General features: G+C 47.8%; 1 protein-coding gene across 1 annotated transcript; it reads right to left on the minus strand.

Annotated features, from left to right (window-relative positions):
• Positions 1 to 1120: 1120 nt before the first annotated feature.
• LOC308096075 (uncharacterized protein) lies at positions 1121 to 19657 on the minus strand. The gene is made up of 5 exons (XM_080443356.1): positions 19441 to 19657; positions 19062 to 19223; positions 2090 to 2122; positions 1628 to 1882; positions 1121 to 1539 (listed from the first exon to the last, which is right to left on the minus strand). Exons 1-5 carry the CDS (start codon positions 19484 to 19486, stop codon positions 1520 to 1522), a joined length of 516 nt encoding a protein of 171 aa, XP_080299482.1. The 5' UTR covers positions 19487 to 19657; the 3' UTR covers positions 1121 to 1519.
• Between the last annotated feature and the right edge of the window lie 322 nt (positions 19658 to 19979).

Here is a 19979-nt window from a genome sequence, read left to right on the forward strand (position 1 = left end):
ACCTCTACTGGCAGACTTCACAGCATCAAACCTGAAGTGTAACAGGTGTTTCACTTGCCTTGACAGAAGCCACCTTGCTGGAAGAACTGTACCTCTTTTGAAGGTCAAGTTTAGTTTATTGATTTGCACAACAGATATTAATATTCATATGCACAGTATAAAAGCTCTTTCCAAGGAAAGAAAGGGTATAAATGTTCTGTGGGTGAGGTAGGAAACCCTAGGAGGGCTTATGAGGGAACTTCACCGTTCCATTCTATTACACAATGAGCTGTACAATTTATTAACATGACATTTTTTATAAAAACTCACTCAGGAGATAAAACAAACCAAGAAAAAAAAGCAAAAACAAACAAAACAGGTATAAGATTAAACAACAGAAACAACCTCTAGTTTTCTGTTGCTCACCTGAAATCCAGTGTAGAAAAGCTTAGCATCGTTCTGGAATCTTTGAAGACCAAAGAGGGACGCCTTAAGCCATGTGTTCTCCTGGGTGAGCTGCGCGATCTCCTGCTGTGCTGTGTCCAGCTGCTCTTCTAACGGCAGAGAGGTAACTGAACATAGTTGTGTTCAGGACGGGGTGCAGGCTGAACATAGTCGTGTTCAGGACGGGGTGCAGGCTGAACATAGTCGTGTTCAGGACGGGCTGCAGGCTGAACATAGTCGTGTTCAGGACGGGGTGCAGGCTGAACATAGTCGTGTTCAGGACGGGCTGCAGGCTGAACATAGTCGTGTTCAGGACGGGGTGCAGGCTGAACATAGTCGTGTTCAGGACGGGGTGCAGGCTGAACATAGTCGTGTTCAGGACGGGGTGCAGGCTGAACATAGTCGTGTTCAGGACGGGGTGCAGGCTGAACATAGTCGTGTTCAGGACGGGGTGCAAGCTGAACATAGTTGTGTTCAGGACGGGGTGCAGGCTGAACATAGTCGTGTTCAGGACGGGGTGCAAGCTGAACATAGTCGTGTTCAGGACGTGTTCAGGCCTGCACCCCGTCCTGAACACACTAACAAGGAGGCGGGGAAAATAAAACAAATGCAAGGCAAAAAAATCCAAATAAAAAAAAGTCCCCAAAATAAGGAAAATGTCTTCAACCCATGACAAGAACATAGACTGTAACCCACCATATTAAGATAATAATAAAAACATGATCAAAATATGACATTCAAGGTAATCATGATGATCCCATAAAGTCCATATATCATAGTAGAAGAGATCCAATACTAATACAATCATAATGTCCATATGTCCATAAAGTCATGACTGGTGCACATGTGAGTAAAATGAATACTGCTTTTTGTCTGAATGTTGTATTCTCCAAATGTTTACCATATATCTAGATTTGATCAGATTATTTAATGTTTAAACCAAATTATTTATACTGTGGATGAGTGAGCATGAATAGTTCTAACAAGAAGTCAGAAGGTCTTTCTGACAGATGGACTCCTACAGTTTAAAACTGGCCTCTCTCCACCCTTTCTCCGTTGATTCACAGGAGCATTTTCACCTCCGTTTCTCCTGAAGTCAATGATGACCTCCTTCCTCTAGAAAAAAATAATAAATAAGCATGTCACACAAAACTCCTACAGACTTGAAAAAAATATATTTTAATATATTGTTATTGGCTCTTACTCAGGTCTTCAACAAGATGCTTCTCATGCTTCTGCAGAGCATCGTAGAACGCTGACATGGCTTTTTTCCCTTTCTTTTTCATAATGTCATGCAACGTTCTCACTTTAGCCTCACTGGTCCCCTCTGCCTTGATGTTGCTATACGTCTCCTCTGACAGAAAGCCTTCACGAAGAAGATCATCGAGTACACCCTGAATCTCTGTGACGCGTTTAACGAGCTCAGTCCAGTTCTTCTTCATGAAGTCTTCTTTCATTTCTGTTAAAATAAAAAGTCAGACTATTATGTCATTTTAATTCTGATTTCTGGTTTCACAAAGGTAGAGGTGAACTGCACTTAAAGTTTAATGGCCCAGATGACTGAGGGAGGAAAAAACAGGACAATCATTGTTAATTTCATTATGTTGTAGTTCTTGATTTGATGTCAGGGTCAAATTTAAAGGTCAGAGAAGAGTAAAGATCTTACCTGTTCTCAGGGGTATCTGAAGTTGTTCCACACCTGAGGCATTTGAGAGAAAAGTGTGATATTTGTTCATTTGATTATAGTAACACACCCAGGGAAGTTGTAATGAAGTCCACTCAGATATATAATCCTTTATTGAACTACTGTTATAGTTATAATAGTTTATATAATCCTTTACTGAACAACTCTTACACATTACATGTAGGAGCATACTGTAACATGCTACTTGCTTGCTGCCAAACTAACTAAGCTCACTTCCTGGTTCTGACAGTGATATCATGCAAAGGTATGCAGTACAGTAGCCTGGAATTGGAACCCAACTATTTACAATACGGCCCTGTGTCCTTAACATGGGGTTAAGGCTACCTTGAGTCCTTACTTAATTCATGACTTACTTAAACAAGAGATCATTACATTCATACCAAAAACCAGGAAAGGATAACATTGTGAACACATTTCTCCATGCTCTATGACTATGAGTTGATCCATATTTACATTAATAGAAATGTGAGCGGGTACAGTGCTTTAGGCCGCAAGGGGGCATTTGTCATTTTTCACTTTATTACAGATTGTTAAAGTACAGAATATAAGCTTTCATATGAAGTGTCATTCATTGAAATTGGAAAAAAAATGAAGAAGATGTGACCATTTGAATCTTGCTATCTACAATAGTCCAAACTGAAATAATTCCTTCTAAAGAATTTCCACTTCTAGCACCTCTCAGCTCCAGGTAATGGACGTGAACAATGGGTAATTTATTCAACCTAGCCACTCCTCTAATCATTCCCCCATTGACAACTTTCAGTCAGCTGTCCACTCTATAGAAATTTGATGCAACACAATTAAAATGTTGCCCACTGCTACAACAGATAATTTTCGGATTTTTACTAGTCGACTCATTTGACCAGTGGTGGTACATTTACTCAAGTACTGTACTTAAGTACATTTTAGGTATTTTTACTTTACTGGAGTGTGACGGTTCCCTGTAGTATGATAATGTTATGTCACTCTTAGGTTGTATGGTTATGGTTTTGTTGCTTTGTATTCATTTGTGTTCTCATTGGTTCCTATCCACCTGTTTCCGCGGGAATTTACTGGAGCAAAAATCCTGTGTGGGAAACATCCTGCGGGGGGACCGGAAGTAGGAAATAGCGGCTCAGTGTGTTTACATTTGCCAGCAGAACGTAGCTCGTTCGCAGTTGGCGAACGGGCCTTTTGCATGTAGTTGAAGCGCAAGGGGGCGGGGGGCGGGGGGGGGGAGAGAGTCAGCGCACTGAAGTCAAGGCACAGACTACTGTGTTGTTGACGGACAACGGATGCACGCTTATGAGAAACAACACAAATAAAACCTGGCAAAACAGTTGCGTGCATTAGCGCAAGATGAGGATAAATGAAACATTCAGTCTAAATGTCCAGCAACTACTACCAATACGTTTGTATTTGAAACCTTACATTTCTCTAAATATTATAAACTCTTAGGACAGCCTAATACAAATATAATTTATGAAAAGGCTACTATAGGCTACAGTGAAGTCGGACTGAATGACTGAAACGTTTTTTCTTTTTTAACTCTTGGTGATTATCTGGCACAGTAGTTGTGGATTAGCAAACTGGACATTAATGTTTCCTTTTCGCGTGCGAATTACTGGACATTTAGACTGAATGTTTCCTTTACCCTCATCTTGCACTAATGCACGCAACTGTTTTGCCATGTTTTATTTGTGTTGTTTCTCATAATAAGCGTGCATCCGTTGTCTGTCAACAACACAGTAGTCTGTAGTGTGCCTTGACTTCAGTGCGCTGACTCTCTCCCCATGCACCGCCCCCCCCCGCCCCCTTGCGCTTCAACTACATGCAAAAGGCCCGTTCGCCAGCTGCGAACGAGCTACGTTCTGCTGGCAAATGTAAACACACTGAGCCGCTATTTCCTACTTCCGGTCCCCCCGCAGGATGTTTCCCACACAGGATTTTTGCTCCAGTAAATTCCCCAAAAAATCACAGAATCAAACGTTTTATGGTCATGATGATGGTCATGTTTTATTGGCTTGATTCTAGGCTTAAATTAATTGATATAAATATTTTTGGAAATGTCAATGGGAAAAATGCATTGAGTATTTTGCGGTGGAACCCGGAAGGGGCGGGAACTAGTTCCCGCCCACTTCCTGGTTTTTCCTGGTGCCGGAAGAAAAAACTCAATGCACTTTTCCCATTGACATTTGCAAAAATATTTATATCTATTAATTTAAGCCTCGAATCAAGCCATCATGACATGACATGAATCATGACCATAAAACGTTTTTTTCTGTGATTTTTTAAAATTTTATATTTAATTATATGATATACTATATTTAATAAATACCCTTGTTTTGCCGTTTAAAAAAATAATAAATCACAGAATCAAACGTTTTATGGTCATGATTCATGTGATGTCATGATGGCTTGATTCGAGGCTTAAATTAATAGATATAAATATTTTTGGAAATGTCAATGGGAAAAATGCATTGAGTTTTTTCTTCCGGCACCCGGAGGGGGCGGGAACTGCGATGCTCTATAGGACTTGGGGAGCAGTGAGATGTTGGCAATCAGCCAAATTGGCGTGCACCTGGGCCCGGGTGTCCACGCCCTATAAAAGCCTGCCTCCCCAGTCCTCTTTCTCTCCTTCAGTTCATTTGCTTAAGCTCCTCACCCAACCTACACATCGCCCTCTGGCGATTGCACAGAGCACAACACATATGCTCCCGGAAACAATCTTCGATTGGACAGGGTTCTGTGACGCAAACCGGAAACCGTTTGGTTATAAAAACCCCTGCGTCACCAGGTTCATCCTATTCCTTCACTCTGCTAGCAGCGAATGCGCACGAGTCCTGAAGACAACACGACTAGCGACCGCGATAAACTTCGACGAATCCCAACAAAACCCATAGCGAGGGCACCCAGTGTCGCTCTATGGGCGTTTTCGTTATTTCTACAGTTTATCGTTGTTAGATTAAAACGCTCCCGCGTTACTTTCCTGTCCTCTCAGTTTTCCACGAGCTAAGAAGTTAGCTAACGCCGCTAGCCAGACTACAGGCCGTGTTAAGCTAACAGGCGTATGCTAGGTTGGGTTAGCCTAGCTGCGCTTACCTGCCTCGTGGTGACTGGAGGAAAATAAGATGTAGGCGTCTCGTGTCTGCGGTCTGACGGGCTGCTGCCTACCAGTAGCAGCGGACGACCGCCATCGGCTGTGCATCCTGTGCCTGGGGCGCAACCATGCGTGGCTCGCCCTGCACCACGCGGGCGACGAAGACGCATGCAGGCCCTGTGATGACTTCACGGTCCACCAGCTGGAGTGCCGCCTCAGAAGGGCCCAGGGCCTGGCGGCCGCCAGCAGCAATGCTAACACCAACGCTGGCCTTGCCATGGGCCACACGGCGTCGGTGGTAAGCACGGACCTCGGGCCAGGCCTACCACAGGATGCACCGAGATCCAGCGGAGCCAGGAGGAAAGTCCGGAGAGAGGCTCCTCCGTCGCCTTCGCCGGACCGTGCAGTGTCAGCCGAGGCCAGTGGGCTGCTGACCGGGGACTGCGTTCCTCCCTCCTCCCCCTCCTTCTCCGTCCTCGCCTGGGGCGACACGCCGACGCCAGGAGGCTCGGATGGAGAGGACGCCGGGATAGGTGAGGCTTCCCAAGACGAGGTGGAGGCCGGACCCTCCCCCCGTCGGGCGCGAGAGGCCCCGAGGTGCGAGCAGAGATCCTCGCGCCCGCAGCAGCTGCCTGGACGGAGCCAGCAGCACCATAGGTGATGGCTCCTATAGGGGTGAGGGAGCCTCCCGAGCCTGTGTCAGCAGTGCTGCGGAGGGCTATCTCCAGGTGCGGCCTGGAACAGCCTATGGAGGCAGCGAAGGCCTCAGTCGGGGCCCCCGTCCCAGGATTCCAGGGCCTGGCTCCCCGGCGGGCCCCGTCGAAACTCCTACCCGAGGTGTCGGGAATCCGTGAGGCCCTGCACCACTCCTGGCGGCGAGGTAGGGGGGGAACCGGACCGACTTGGTTTCGCGACCAAGATCGTCTCTGGGGCGGACCTGGGGGTCAGTGGCCTTCCCCCCATGGACGCTGCTCTGGCGACTCGCATCGAGAGGGCGAGGAGAGGCTCGGTGGGAATTGGACCGGGGCATCAGCCCATCTTCGCCGAGCACGCCAGACAGGACCGCACAGCGACCCTCAGCGCCCTCTACAAGGCCTTGGGCTCGGCTGCGGAGGCGCTCAACGCGGTTTCGTTGCTGCAAGGATCGGCCGCCGTCAGGCTTAGAGAGCTGGTGGCCAAACCCCTGGTGGACGGGATGCCTGCAGCAGCGGTCCACGGAGAATGGGTGGAGGATGCGGCGGAGCTGGACAGGCTAACGCAGCTAGCCATCCTCTGCACCTGCCAGAGCCTGATGTGGACGGGTCGGGCCATGGCCCTCACCGCGGACTTGGAGAGGGCCCAATGGTTGGACCTGGCCACAACTGCGGGGGCGGATTTGTCTACAGGACTTCTCGCCCTTCCCCTCCAGGCTCACAACCTCTTCGATAGCAGCACGGACCTGATCGGGAGGACACAGACGGAGGAGCAGCAGAGGCGAGGGGCGACCGCTGGCCTCCTCGCCACCGCCGTCGCTGGACACAGACGAGGAGCGTCCAGGTCGTCCTCCGCCAGAACCAACTCCTGGGAACGTCCATGCGGCTCATTCGGCGTGGGGGACGTAAGAAAGCGCAGAGACCCTGAAACCCCCCCGAAAGGACCCCGGGGCGGGTCGCAAAGGGAGGGGTAAGTGACGGTCTACGGCTGATCCCGTCACAGGCACTTGGCCGGTATTATGCAGGGTCAGCTCCCCAATTGGGGACCAGAACTGGCGCTCTTCTTGCCCCGACGGACAGGGCCACGGGCGGCTCCGCGGGAACACAGAGACTATAAGAGACGCTAAAAAAGACAATTTAATTGCCATGCTGTCCTATAAGTCTAATGTGTGTAATGTTATTTGTGTGTGTGGAATAAACCCGTTGCCGAAAACACAAATGCTCATTTCTTCTCATGCTGATGTCAGAGGCGGATCGCACCCCGGTGGGGTGCCCTGTCCTCGAAACTATGCTATGAGCCCTCAGTGTTCGGTTTGCACCTGGACGGCATTCCGAACACTGCAGGGACAACTCCTGTGCGTGCCATAAACATGAAGAATCAATCGCAGGTAGTACCTCTTTCTGCTATAAATCAAATGTCTATTGAGTGTTGTTTTCACAATGTGAAACAGGGGCCTTCTGTGATAAAAACATTTCCAACTGCGACTGTGCAGTTCCCTCTTCCGTCCGGCAGATGGCTGCAAAGCTCATCTGTGAGACGGTCGAGAGCCAAAATGGCGGCCTCCCTCGAATGCCCTAAAATGGCGGACGGGGGAAGGCGGAAATGCGTTTTCCAGACGGCCCCGGTGTTGCACCGTCAAAACTCCCCTGGTGGGACGAAAGTGTTGTTCCGTGTAGCAACAACGTCTCCGCACAAGAGGCCCGCCCCAGTTGACCTCCCTAAGACGGCGGTCGTCAAGAGGCGGAAATTGACGGACCAACGGACCCTGGTGTTACCCGCTCAACTCTCCCCGAGAGGGACGGGAGTTTCGTTCCGGGTAGAAACTCGACCGAGTAAGGGTTCCGCTGTCTCGTCGAGACGAGGGTCGACGCCTCCGGTTCCCATGGAAACCGGCTCGTCCTCCGAAGCGGTGAGTTCTTCGCGTCCGTTTAGACACGGACGGAGGCGACCACTGCTGCCCCCTGTGGACGCCCTCCCACTGGTTACGCCGGTCGGGCCGGCAGTTTCACCGGTAACCTTGGTAACAAGGCGACGCTTTTCGGAGCTGATGACGTCATTGACCCCCTTCGGCCCCACGAACCCTCTGGCTCGTTGCTTGGCGCAATGGGAAGCCTGCAAACCGACTCCTTGGGTACTGTGTACCAATACAAAAGGATATAGGTTGCAATTTCCCCGTAAACCTCCCCTAACGGCAGACAATTGTTCCAAGTCGCTCCGGTCCGAGTCCAAGTCGAGTCCCAAGTCATTTGGTCCCAAGTCGTTTGGTCCCAAGTCCAAGTCGAGTCCCAAGTCATTTGGTCCCAAGTCGTTTGGTCCCAAGTCCAAGTCGAGTCCCAAGTCATTTGGTCCCAAGTCGAGTCCCAAGTCAATCCAACCCTCAGGTCCGAGTCCCAAGTCGAGTCCCAAGTCATTTGGTCCCAAGTCCAAGTCGAGTCCCAAGTCAATCCAACCCTCCGGTCCGAGTCCAAGTCGAGTCCCAAGTCATTTTGTCCCAAGTCCAAGTCGAGTCCCAAGTCTTTCTGTTGTGGGCAAGTCAAGCCGAGTCACAAGTCGAGTCACAAGGTTGTCAAGTCGAGTCACAAGGTTGTGTCAAGTCCCTCACTACTATTGTTCCCCAGCCCACCCACAAAGCACTCAGGTTTATATCTTGAAGAGAGAAACTGTATCTTAAAGTCATAATTTAACCAGCATAAAGCTGTTCATTTATCCATTACAACATTACATGTCTGATCATTTATTTTTTAACATTTGGCAGGCTCAAACTGGCACTGCCTGCGCGCGCGCGTGCACACACACACACACACACACACACACACACACACACACACACACACACACACACACAATCCAATCCACTTTATTTATAGAGCACGTTTAAAAACAACAGTGTTGAACCAAAGTGCTGTACACTCAGTAAAATACTAAAATAAACAATAAACAAGAGAACACACACAATGCACAAAACAACGATTGACACAATGCCTGGGGGAAAGCGGCAGTTTCTCAAGTTGAATTTTCAAACGCCAAGGAGAACAAGTGAGTTTTCAAACGTGATTTAAACACAGGCAGGGTTTGAGACACTCTAACATGGGGTGGCAGCTTGTTCCACAGTGTGGGCGCTATGGCGGAAAATGACCTATCTCCCCGTGTTTTCAATTTAGTTGCTGGGACTTTAAGGAGTGACTGGTCAGTAGACCTCAAGACCCTTGTACCATTATTGGGAGGTAGCAGTTCCGAAATGTATAATGGTGCCAGCCCATTTAAAGACTTGAAGACAAACATTAAAGTCTTGAACTGAATCCTGTAACGAACAGGGAGCCAGTGTAGGGAGGCAAGAATGGGGGAGATGTGATCAAATTTCCGTGTCCCTGTTAAGAGGCGGGCGGCCGCATTTTGGACTAACTGTAATCGAGACAAACAGGCTTGGCTAATGCCAACATAGAGTGCATTACAGTAGTCGAGTCGGGTTGAGATAAAAGCATGGATGAGACGTTCAAAATCAGAGACGGTTACAGCAGACTTGACTTTGGCTAAGAGCCTCAGCTGATAAAAGCTGGATTTAACAACAGAGTTTATCTGTTTGTCAAACTTAAAATCACTGTCCAATTTGACACCAAGGCTAGTGACCACTGGTTTTAGAAAAGGCTGCAGGGGGCCCAGATCCAGAGAGGAGGTGTCGCAGGCGGTGCTGGGTCTGAACACCATGACCTCTGTTTTACTTTCATTAAAGTTAAGGAAGTTCAGGGCCATCCATGCTTTTATGTCCTTCAGACAGTCCATCAGTGTGTTCATGGAGGAGGCGTCATTTTTTTTCAGGGGCATATATATCTGTGAATCATCTGCATAGAAATGGTAGGGAATGCCATGCTTTTTAAAAATCAAACCCAGAGGGAGGAGGTACAGGTAGAAAAGGATGGGACCAAGAATTGAGCCCTGCGGGACTCCACATGGGAGAGGGGCAGAGGATGATGTGGAGTCACCTAGGGCTACAGAGAACGATCTGTTTGACAGATAGGACCTGAACCATTTTAAAGCAGTGCCTCCGACACCCACACAGCACTCTAGACGTGAGAGGAGAATGCTGTGTTGTAACGTGTCGAAGGCAGCTGTGAGGTCTAAAAGCACAAGGATCGCAGGATCACCAAGGTCAGTGGTTCTTAAAAGGTCATTTACAACTCTTAAAAGGGCTGACTCTGTACTGTGAAAGGCTTTGAAACCAGATTGAAAAACCTCAAGGAGATTTTGTGTAATTAAAAATGACTGAAGCTGTAGAAGTACGGCTTTCTCACAAATTTTGGAGATGAAGGGAAGTTTTGAGATGGGCCTAAAATTAGAGAGAACTGAGGTGTCAAGGCTTGGTTTTTTAATCAATGGTTCGACTACTGCCTGCTTGAAATAAATTGGAACCACACCTGAGGCAAGACTCTGATTAATAATCAATTGGACATGTGGTCCAATAGTCTGCCAGGTTTCCTTGAAAAGGCGAGGTGGGACAGTGTCAGTAGGACAAGAAGCAGGTTTTAACTGAGAAACATTTTTTTCAAGGTGGGAAGGTGACACTGGTTCGAACTCATTGAAAGCAGCAGAGCAGGTGACAGTTATGGAAGGATCAAAAGAGGGCATAACAATCTGAGCTCTAATCGAGACAATTTTATCGATGAAGAAATGTAGAAAATGTTCACACATTTCAGGTGAAGCCTCCACGCTGGTGGATTGTGGCGTTACCAGAATGGAGTTTATTGTCTTGAAAAGAACACGAGGTTTGTGGCAGTTATTTGAAATGATATCAGAAAAATGTTTAATCCTTTCAGAATTCACAGTCCTCTGATATACATTCCAGGCTTCTCTCAAAATTTCAAAAGACACCTGTAACCTATCCTTCTTCCACTTGCGCTCTGCTCTCCTACATTCTCGCCTGGCAGAACGAGTAATGTCATTTAGCCATGGTTCAGAGTGTTGTTTGGGACGCATGGCTTTTAGTGGAGCTACGGTGTTAAGAGCGCTAGTGCAGGTGGAGAGAAAGGATGAGGTTAAATCCTCTGTATTTAAATGAACACAGGGCCCTGGGTCTGAATGAAAATTGTGAAAAGCAGTGGAGAACCGCTCGGCAGTAGAAGGGTTAATCATACGGCACAGGCGGGCTGGGGCGAGTGGTTTAGCGCTCTGATAGGGGAGCGAGATGTTAAAGAATAACGGCATGTGATCAGAGATACAAATAGGATCGCCCACTCTAACATTAAAATCAGGTAAACCAAAAGATAAAACCAGATCTAGCGTGTGCCCACGCTCGTGGGTGGGGCACGTCGCATGCAATACAAGATTAAAAGCATCAACAATGTTGAGAAAGTCTCTGGGCAGGGGGTTAATAGGACGGTCCACATGAATGTTCATATCCCCGGTTAGCAGCACACGCCCATATTTGGGCATAAAGCCAGCCAAAAAGTCAGAGAAGTCAGTTAAAAAGTTTCGGTTGTATTGCGGCGGGCGGTAGATCACTGCAAACAGTACAGGGTCTGAGCGACCCAGCTCAAACAGGTTAAGCTCAAATGAGGAGTATGAGACCCCTGACAATTGTTTGCAGGGAAGGCTGTTTTTAAAAACAATAGCTACACCTCCTCCTCCTCGGCTTGACCGAGGTGAGCTAAAGTATGAGCAGTCGGGCGGGAGCAGCCCCGAAAAGACGGAGGACTCACCAACATGAAGCCAGGTTTCAGTCAGGAAAAGAAACTCTAATCCATTTGTGGTGAATACATCTTTCAGGAAAGCCGTCTTGTTCCTTAGCGATCTCGTGTTTACCAGGGCACACTTCGTAGGAACCGGGGCCATTACTGTCGCTGTCGGCGGCGGCGCCGCTCGTTTCAGTGGACGGAGGCTGGCAGCGTTAATTCCACACCGGCGAAGGCGAGGTGAGTATGGGCGGGGGAGCACAGACTCCACATCTGTGCCCGTGACGGGCCTCAGCCAGCTGACAGCAGGATCCAGCGATCTCCAGGTAGCCGCGCGGGAGAAAAGTGTCGGCAAACAGATGTGGCGGGATGTCCGAAAGCAGCGGCGGGAGGAAATGCGGTCCTCCCAGCTTAAACCTCACCAGAGGAGCGGCAAGTCGGATGTGAAACAATGCTTGGCGATCATACACCAGAGTGGAATCAGTGTTTCCAATGACAAGTGTCAAGAACAGGACAGACACAAACACAGCTGACAGGAACAGACGGCGGGCCACACACACTGGCGCCATCTCCCACAATTGATAATAATTTACTGACAGTACATTTTGCAGTTTGGGTGCAGTTGGGTCAATCAAAGACAAATAGCCTATAATTATATTAATTATTAATTCATATTGGATAAACTGTGGGTGAAATGATGCAGGAAAGGAAATACATTAATGGCATTTATCTATAGGCCTATAATCCTGACGTGTCTGTGTTTGTTTTGTAGTATTTTAATATTACGTTTTCCATCAGGCACAGTTCAGCCATCTAGTACTACAGGAGCAGTGTTGCCAGATTCTGTGAGAGAAACAAGCAACCAGGTCTATGAAAACCAGCCCAAAATCACCCCAAAAGAAGCGACTATGGGCCACATGAGCACTTTAACATATACATCAGCTATTTGAAAATAGTAGATCTACAAGCTCGCGACGCGTTGTGAGCTTGTAGATCTGCTATTTTCAAATACAATCTTGCGGGGAAATGATGATAAGCAGATCTGGCATAATAAGCAGATCTGGCAACACTACACGTGCTTTTATTTTGTTTTTGCAAAGGGGTCCTTGGTAAAAAAAAAAAAAAACTAAAACACAGTGGAATAAAGGCATCTCTTTAAGCTTATATATATATATATATATATATAGCAGAGAGAAACTTATGGTGGAAAAAAAATAAGGAAGGAATTCAAGTTTGGTGGGAGTGATTTGGTGAAGTTAAAGTTATTAAACCTGCGGACGAATGGAAAAGTGGCGACGTGAGAAAGTGATGGATTACGCAAACACTTTATTGCTGTTACCATGGATAAAGTAAATTCGACAGTGGTGAGTGACTTTCATGTTTACAAGTACGTATATCTCGCTGGCTGGTGCTACTGTTGCTGTTGGGGTGGTGGCTGGCTGGGGTCATAAACAAAACACGAACGACTATAGTTGCATCGCGACGCGTTGTGAGCTTGTAGATCTGCTATTTTCAAATAGCTGATGTATATGTTAGAGTGCTCATGTGGCCCATAGTCGCTTGACTCGCTTCTTTTGGGCTGGTTTTCCTAGACCTGGTTGCTTGTTTTTCCGGGGTCATACCTATGTTCCCCGGACCTATGTTCCCCCACTAAGGTTATGGTTAGGGTTAGGTTTAGGTTAGGTCCTATATTCCCCGCTCTCCTAGGAAAGCGGGGAACATAGAACCTGGGGAACATAGAACCTGGGGAACATAGGTACGGTCCCGTTTTTCCTCACAACACTGGCACTGATGATAACTAGACGGCAGCCGTCGTAGAATCAAAATGACCCCGCTGGGGGTGGCGGTGGCGTTTGCGGTAGAGTGAGCATGGGTTTGTATAAAGAGAGAAAGCGCATTTGCGGTAGAGTGAGCATGGGTTTGTATAAAGAGAGATAGCGCATTTGCGGTAGAGTGAGCATGGGTTTGTATAAAGAGAGAGAGCACATTTGCGGTAGAGTGAGCATGGGTTTGTATAAAGAGAGAGAGGCATTTGCGGTAGAGTGAGCATGGGTTTGCATAAAGAGAGAGCGCATTTCACACACAGATCATTCACAGGGAAAAAAACAAAACGAGTCATCGGAGTCATCTTGTCTCGAGTCGAGTCGGGAGTCATTCGCTAGCAAGTCCGAGTCGAGTCTCAAGTCTCGTTGGTCTTTTACCTTCCAAGTCCGAGTCGAGTCGCAAGTCTTTAGATTCAAAGTCCGAGTCGAGTCGCAAGTCGTCAAATATGCGACTCGAGTCAGACTCGAGTCGAGTCACTATGACTCGAGTCCAATTGTCTGCCCTAACGGACACGGTTATTTTCTCCCGAGCGTCTGGCCAGGCGGCTGTGACGCTACGGTAGGAAGTGGTGTCTCTGCTGAGCAAAGGGTGCCATCAGAGAATTATCCCCGAATCAGAGCCGGCTAGGTTTCTATTCGGAATATTTCCTGGTGAAAAAGAAAGGGGGGGGGGGGGGGGGGGGGGGCGTGAGACCTATTCTGAACCTAAATGGTTTAAACAGGTTTCTGACGATCTTCAAATTTTGTATGCTAACAACAGCCAGGTTGTTACGATCAATACGACAGGGGGATTGGTGGACGAGTATAGATCTGAAAGATGCCTATTTTCACGTCCCAATCTACCCCGCACACCGGAAGTTCCTACGTTTTGGCTTTGAAGGCAAAGTATACGAGTACACGGTGCTTCCGTTCAGCATGTCACTGAGCCCTCGGGTCTTCGTGAAATGCACGGACGCGGCTATCTTCCCGCTACGCCGGCAGGGTCTCCGTCTGGCGACGTACATAGATGACTGGCTGCTGGCGGCGGGGTCGAGGGAAGAGGTGGCGCGGCACACTGAGTTGGCTATTGCGCACCTGACATCCCTGGGTTTTACGATCAATACTCGAAAGAGTGTTTTGATCCCATCCCAGCAAACCACCTTCGTGGGGATTTCTCTGGACTCATCCACGATGGTGGCGCGCCTGTCTCAAGACAGAGTGGTTCCTGGCGTACATGCGCTCTTTACGCGTGGGGCGCAGAGTTGCGTACAGGACATGCATGCAGGCTGCAGGTCTCATGGCCTCGGCCATACACCTGACTCCACATGAGACCTTTTCAGAGGTGGATGCGGAGTCTTAAGATACCACACACCATGAAGTTTCGAAAAGTGATGGTCTCTCCCTGGTGCGTGACGACATTGCAACAGTGGTCACAGGCGTCCTTCCTGTCCGGTGGAGTCAGGATGGGCAAGGTGGTGACACGGAAAGTGGTTACCACGGACGCTAGCCTCTCAGGTCGGGGGGCTGTCCACGAAGGCTACTCAGCCAGGGGGGTGTGGACTTCTGCTCAGAAGGTATACCACATCAACTATTTGGAGTTGTTGGCGGTCTTCCTCGCCCTCCGACGGTTCGAGGACCGTATTGTGGGATGTCATGTTCTGGTTAGAACGGATAACACCACAACGATGTGCTATGTCAATAAACAAGGGGGCCTGGGCTCTGTTGTTTTGGACTAATTAGCACGCAAACTGACGCTATGGAGCACATTGCGCCTAGCCTCGTTACGCGCCTCCCATGTGCCGGGTCTCCTCAACAGCGGCGCGGATCTGCTGTCTAGGGGCGAGCTTCGGTACGAGGAGTGGTCTCTCAAACCGCAGGTGGCGAGCCTGATCTGGCTTCGGTTCGGTCGGGCTCAGATTGACCTGTTTGCGTCCAAGAGGAACGCAAAGTGTCCACGATTCTTTTCTTTGAATAACAAGGATTCCTCCTTGGGAGTGGACGCATTGGCACACGTCTGGCCGGACGTTCTGCTGAATGCTTTCCCACCTTTAGAGCTGATCCTGTCCGTTCTGGAACGGGTCAGGGTCCAAGGCAGGACGGCCCTGCTGGTGGCCCCAGCAGGGGGTAGCAGGGGTATGGAGGTCGGAGATCACTCCGCTCCTCTACGCTGACTCTACGCTGGTCCAAGGCAGGACGGCCCTGCTGGTGGCCCCAGCAGGGGGTAGCAGGGGTATGGAGGTCGGAGATCACTCCGCTCCTCTACGCTGACCCATGGCCTCTTCCGCTTTCCAGAGATCTTCTGAGACAAGGCGGAGATGAGGTGTTTCACGACTCCCCCCGGGCATTGGACCTGTGGGTCTGGCCCGTGAGGGGTCGGTGAAGGGCCGGGGAGGCAGGCCTGGTGGTGCATGTCCCTAGGGGGATGCAGTTTGTGCCGTCGGCCGTCCGGGTTGTGGCCTTGACAGAGGTTTTTGGGCCTCTGTGGCCCTTGCTCGACCATAGTGGCACCGGGGGTGTCATGTATGGTCTGGGTCAGGGGGGGACTAGGGTCAGGGGTCGTTGGCACTGGCTTTGGCTGGTTGCTCTTCCCCTGACCGGTGGTCTCCTTTCTGTTTCCCTGGGGCCGGCTGGGCCGGGCCCTGGATTGAAATAGGAGCCTGGCTCTCTTTCAGGGGGAGATCAGGTCCATCTGATGGGCTCCTGTTTCATTTCCCTTCTCTTGACCCTTTTGGGTCATGCGCCTGTTTCCCTGGGGCCGGCTGGGCCAGGCCCAGGGATGGAAGGTGGGGACAGGAGCCTGGCTCTCTTTCAGGGGGAGATCAGGTCCATCTGATGGGCTCCTGTTTCGTTTGCCTTCTCTTGACCCTTTTTGGGTCATGCGGCTGTTTCCCTGGGGCCGGCTGGACCAGGCCCAGGGATGGAAGGTGGGGACAGGGGCCTGGCTCTCTTTCAGGGAGAGATTTGTCTGATGGGCTCCTGTCTCATTTCCCTTCTCTTTGACCTTTTGGGTCATGCGTCTGGGGGTCAGGTCTTGCCGGGAGGCATGACTTTTGACCTTGGGGCGTACAGGTTGGATAGGGTTTTTCCTGGGACTCCCCAGGGGGGTCTATGTGTCCCATAAGTAAGTTTCTTATGAAGAAACGACAAGAACAACTAGGGGTTACGTAGGTAACCCCAGTTTTCTTAGTTTCGTAGTAAGAAACTTACTGGAAACCCCTTCTGTGCGATTCGACTAGCGTGCAGAGTGAAGGGTATCAGAGGATGAACCTGGTGACGCAGGGGGTTTTATAACCAACCGGTTTCCGGTTTGCGTCACAGAACCCTGTCCAATCGAAGATTGTTTCCGGGAGCATATGTGTTGTGCTCTGTGCAATCGCCAGAGGGCGATGATATCCCATAAGTACGTTTCTTACAATGAAACTAAGAAAACTGGGGTTACCTACGTAACCCCTAGTTACTAGTTACTTTGCAGATATAAATTATTACATTATAAAACATACATTAACCACTTCAGCCCTATTTGAAAATAGCCGATCTACAAGCTCACAATGCGCATTGCGACGCGTTGTGAGCTTGTAGATCAGCTATTTTCAAACATTTTAGTACTTATACTTTAGGTACTTTAAGTATATTTTGATACCAATACTTTAGTACTTTTACTTTGATTGAACTCAAGTAACATTTTGAGCACTTTTACTTGTAACAGGGTATTTTTATATTGTGGTATTGCTACCACCGAGTGCTTCTTCCACCACTAAATTTGACCCACTGGTAGTCGACTATAGTCGAGGTTTACCTATTAATAATAAAGACACGCACCAGCTAGGTTGCCATGACAACAGATGCTAGTAGCTCGCTACGGGCGCAGCACGGGTGTCCTGGATTAACTCCAACCTGGTGTTTGCACTCTCCATTTACAACCCGTACATCTACATTAACGTTCAGATTTCAAATATAAAGTGCTTACCTCATGGCCACGGATGTTACAATTCACTTCGGGTGGGTCTAAGTACCCGTATCTTCCATATTGTTCAATAAAAAGCATTTTATTTATTATTATTTTTTTTTTATCCCGCGACTTTTGTAACCCATTTTTTTCACCCGGTGCCAATTTCCTAAGTGATCCTGGGCGCTACACCTGCCCTACACCAGCGCTACACCAGTCCCCTTCAGACTAGGGAGGCCAGGGCCGAGCTCATGCTTCCTTCAATGCATGAGAGCCAACTGACTTTCTTGTCACCTGACAGGGGGGAGTTTCCCTGGTAGGACGTAGCGTGTGGAAGGAACACGTTATTCCAACCAGTTCCCTTCCCCTCCATCAGGCGCCCCGGCTGTCATGGGGGAGACGGTATAGCGACCAGGATTACTACATGTTTTTGTGAGGGTATTAACTACCCTAGGAGACACGGGGAGAACATGCAAACTCCACACAGAGTAGGCCCTTTCACCAACCCCACCTAGGGTATGGGCGCTGATGACGCGGAGGAGAAGACACGCCCACAGCGTCCCCGGCGGGAATCGAACCCAGGACTTTCTAGCTGTGAGGCGACAGCGCTACCGACTGCGCCACCGTGCCCCCCAATAATATAAAATAAAAAGCATTTTAATCCGATCGGCGGCCATTTTCTCATAGTTATAACGTATCAGAGTGCAATACACCCCCCAACCGATACGGCCACGTAGTTGAAAAAAAAAACGAGACAATGGCCACCAATCGGATCAAAATGCTTTTTATTGAACAATACGGAAGATACGGGTACTTTGTGTGACATGTACCCGTACATAATTATAACACCCGTGGCCATGAGATAAGCACTTTATATTTGAAATCTGAACGTTTATGTAGATGCACGAGTTGTAAATGGAGAAATGCAAACACCAGGTGTACGTTCAGCCATGACGCTTGACGACGGGCTAACAATGCTAAGCTACTAGCGTCGTTACTCCACCGTTGTTTTGTCCACATCTTCAGTGAAATACTTCCATACAAACGAACGTCGAGCGGCCTGTTGTTTAGCTGGGGCCGCCCTCACCTAGCTGCTGTGTTCGCTACAACGTTATATTGTTTATACAACTAGATTCTGTCCCGAAAAAGACTAACGCAATACTGGCCGCTTCCCACCGTGGTGAAGTTAGTTTCAGCCTCAGGTTGAATATTCACCCAGTGGATATTACTCCAGTAAAGTAAAAATACCTCAAAATTGTACTTAAGTACAGTACTTGAGTAAATGTACTTAGTTACTTTACACCACCACAGAGGGGAGCGATACTGATGGGCGGGGATTAGGCTTGTAACCGGAGAACAATGGGCCAACGACCAACCAAAACCACTCATGCTAATGTTGTCCCTGCAAGTTAAAACCACTCTCCGCCCCCACAAGAGCGACAGAAACACACAGAAACACTGCTGTTTTTGTAATGTAATTTAAACCACTTAATGATTCTAAAACGACTATCTTTTGGAATACAAACCTTCTTCAACATTCGAACTGTGTTAATATGAAAAAAAAAGGAAAGCACCAAAAAAAAAAGAAGTTAATTTGCTCTTTTCTACTCTTTGTCAATGGCCGAGTTGATCCCCAAATTTCCAGCCACTGTCACAAATGTGTGTTTATTCTGCTGTTGCCGAATCACTCTGGATAAAGATCATCATATAAATGTATAAAATATAAAAGTAATCAGTACTATCTCACCAAGATGATTTTCTTCAGTGGTGACATCATCCCTCTCCTTCTTCATCATCCTCAGCTCTTCATCTTTCTTCTTCAGTTGATCGTCTCTTTGCTTCAGTTGAGCTGTGAGTTTCTCTACTTCCTGGGTCAGCTTGCGTTGCTCTGCTGCCATCTCTTTGGTTACTAATGTTGACGACACACATAAAGGAAACATAATTTCAGATTACTGACCAGTCTTTAGGTCTGATTAAGTCCTCAGTTTCTCTAATTCAGTCTTCAGATCACAGATCTGCTGAGCTGCAATGTTGAAGATATACTTAATATATTAAATAGTATTCATTATTTAATGACAAAAATAATAAAGAGATATGAGGTCTTTTTTTAATAATCAATTTCTCACCAAGCTGTTTGTTTTCAGTGATGACATCATCCCATTGCTTTTTCATCGTCTTCAGCTCTTCATCTTTCTGATTCAGCTCTTGGTCTCTTTCTGTCAGTAGTTTATTACTTTCATCCAATTCTTGGCCTTTTTCAGTGAGTAGTTTATTACTTTCAACCAATTCTTGGCCTTTTTTTGTCAGTAGTTTATTACTTTCATCCAATTCTTGGCCTTTTTTTGTAAGTAGTTTCTTACTTTCATCCAATTCTTGGCCTTTTTCTGTCAGTAGTTTATTACTTTCATCCAATTCTTGGCCTTTTTTTGTCAGTAGTTTATTACTTTTATCCAATTCTAGGCCTTTTTCTGTCTGTAGTTTATTACTTTCATCCAATTCTTGGCCTTTTTTCGTCAGTAGTTTGTTACTTTCATCAAATTCTTGGCCTTTTACTGTCAGTAGTTTATTACTTTTATCCAATTCTTGGCCTTTTTCTGTCAGTAGTTTCTTACTTTCAACCAATTCTTGGTCTCTTTCTGTCAGTAGTTTATTACTTTCAACCAAT

The sequence above is a fragment of the Gymnoscopelus braueri genome (genome assembly GCF_963280865.1).
Source record: "Gymnoscopelus braueri genome assembly, chromosome: 11".
Taxonomy (NCBI): Eukaryota; Metazoa; Chordata; class Actinopteri; order Myctophiformes; family Myctophidae; genus Gymnoscopelus; species Gymnoscopelus braueri.

Excerpts from the sequence above, each read along its gene's own strand:
- LOC308096075 (XM_080443356.1), bottom strand. The coding sequence starts at position 19,486 with ATGAAAAAGCAATGGGATGATGTCATCACTGAAAACAAACAGCTTG. Across the intron at positions 19,224-19,440 it reads CACTGAAAACAAACAGCTTG|TAACCAAAGAGATGGCAGCA; the intron begins GTGAGAAATTGA and ends CGTCAACATTAG. Across the intron at positions 2,123-19,061 it reads CACTGAAGAAAATCATCTTG|GTGTGGAACAACTTCAGATA; the intron begins GTGAGATAGTAC and ends CAAATGCCTCAG.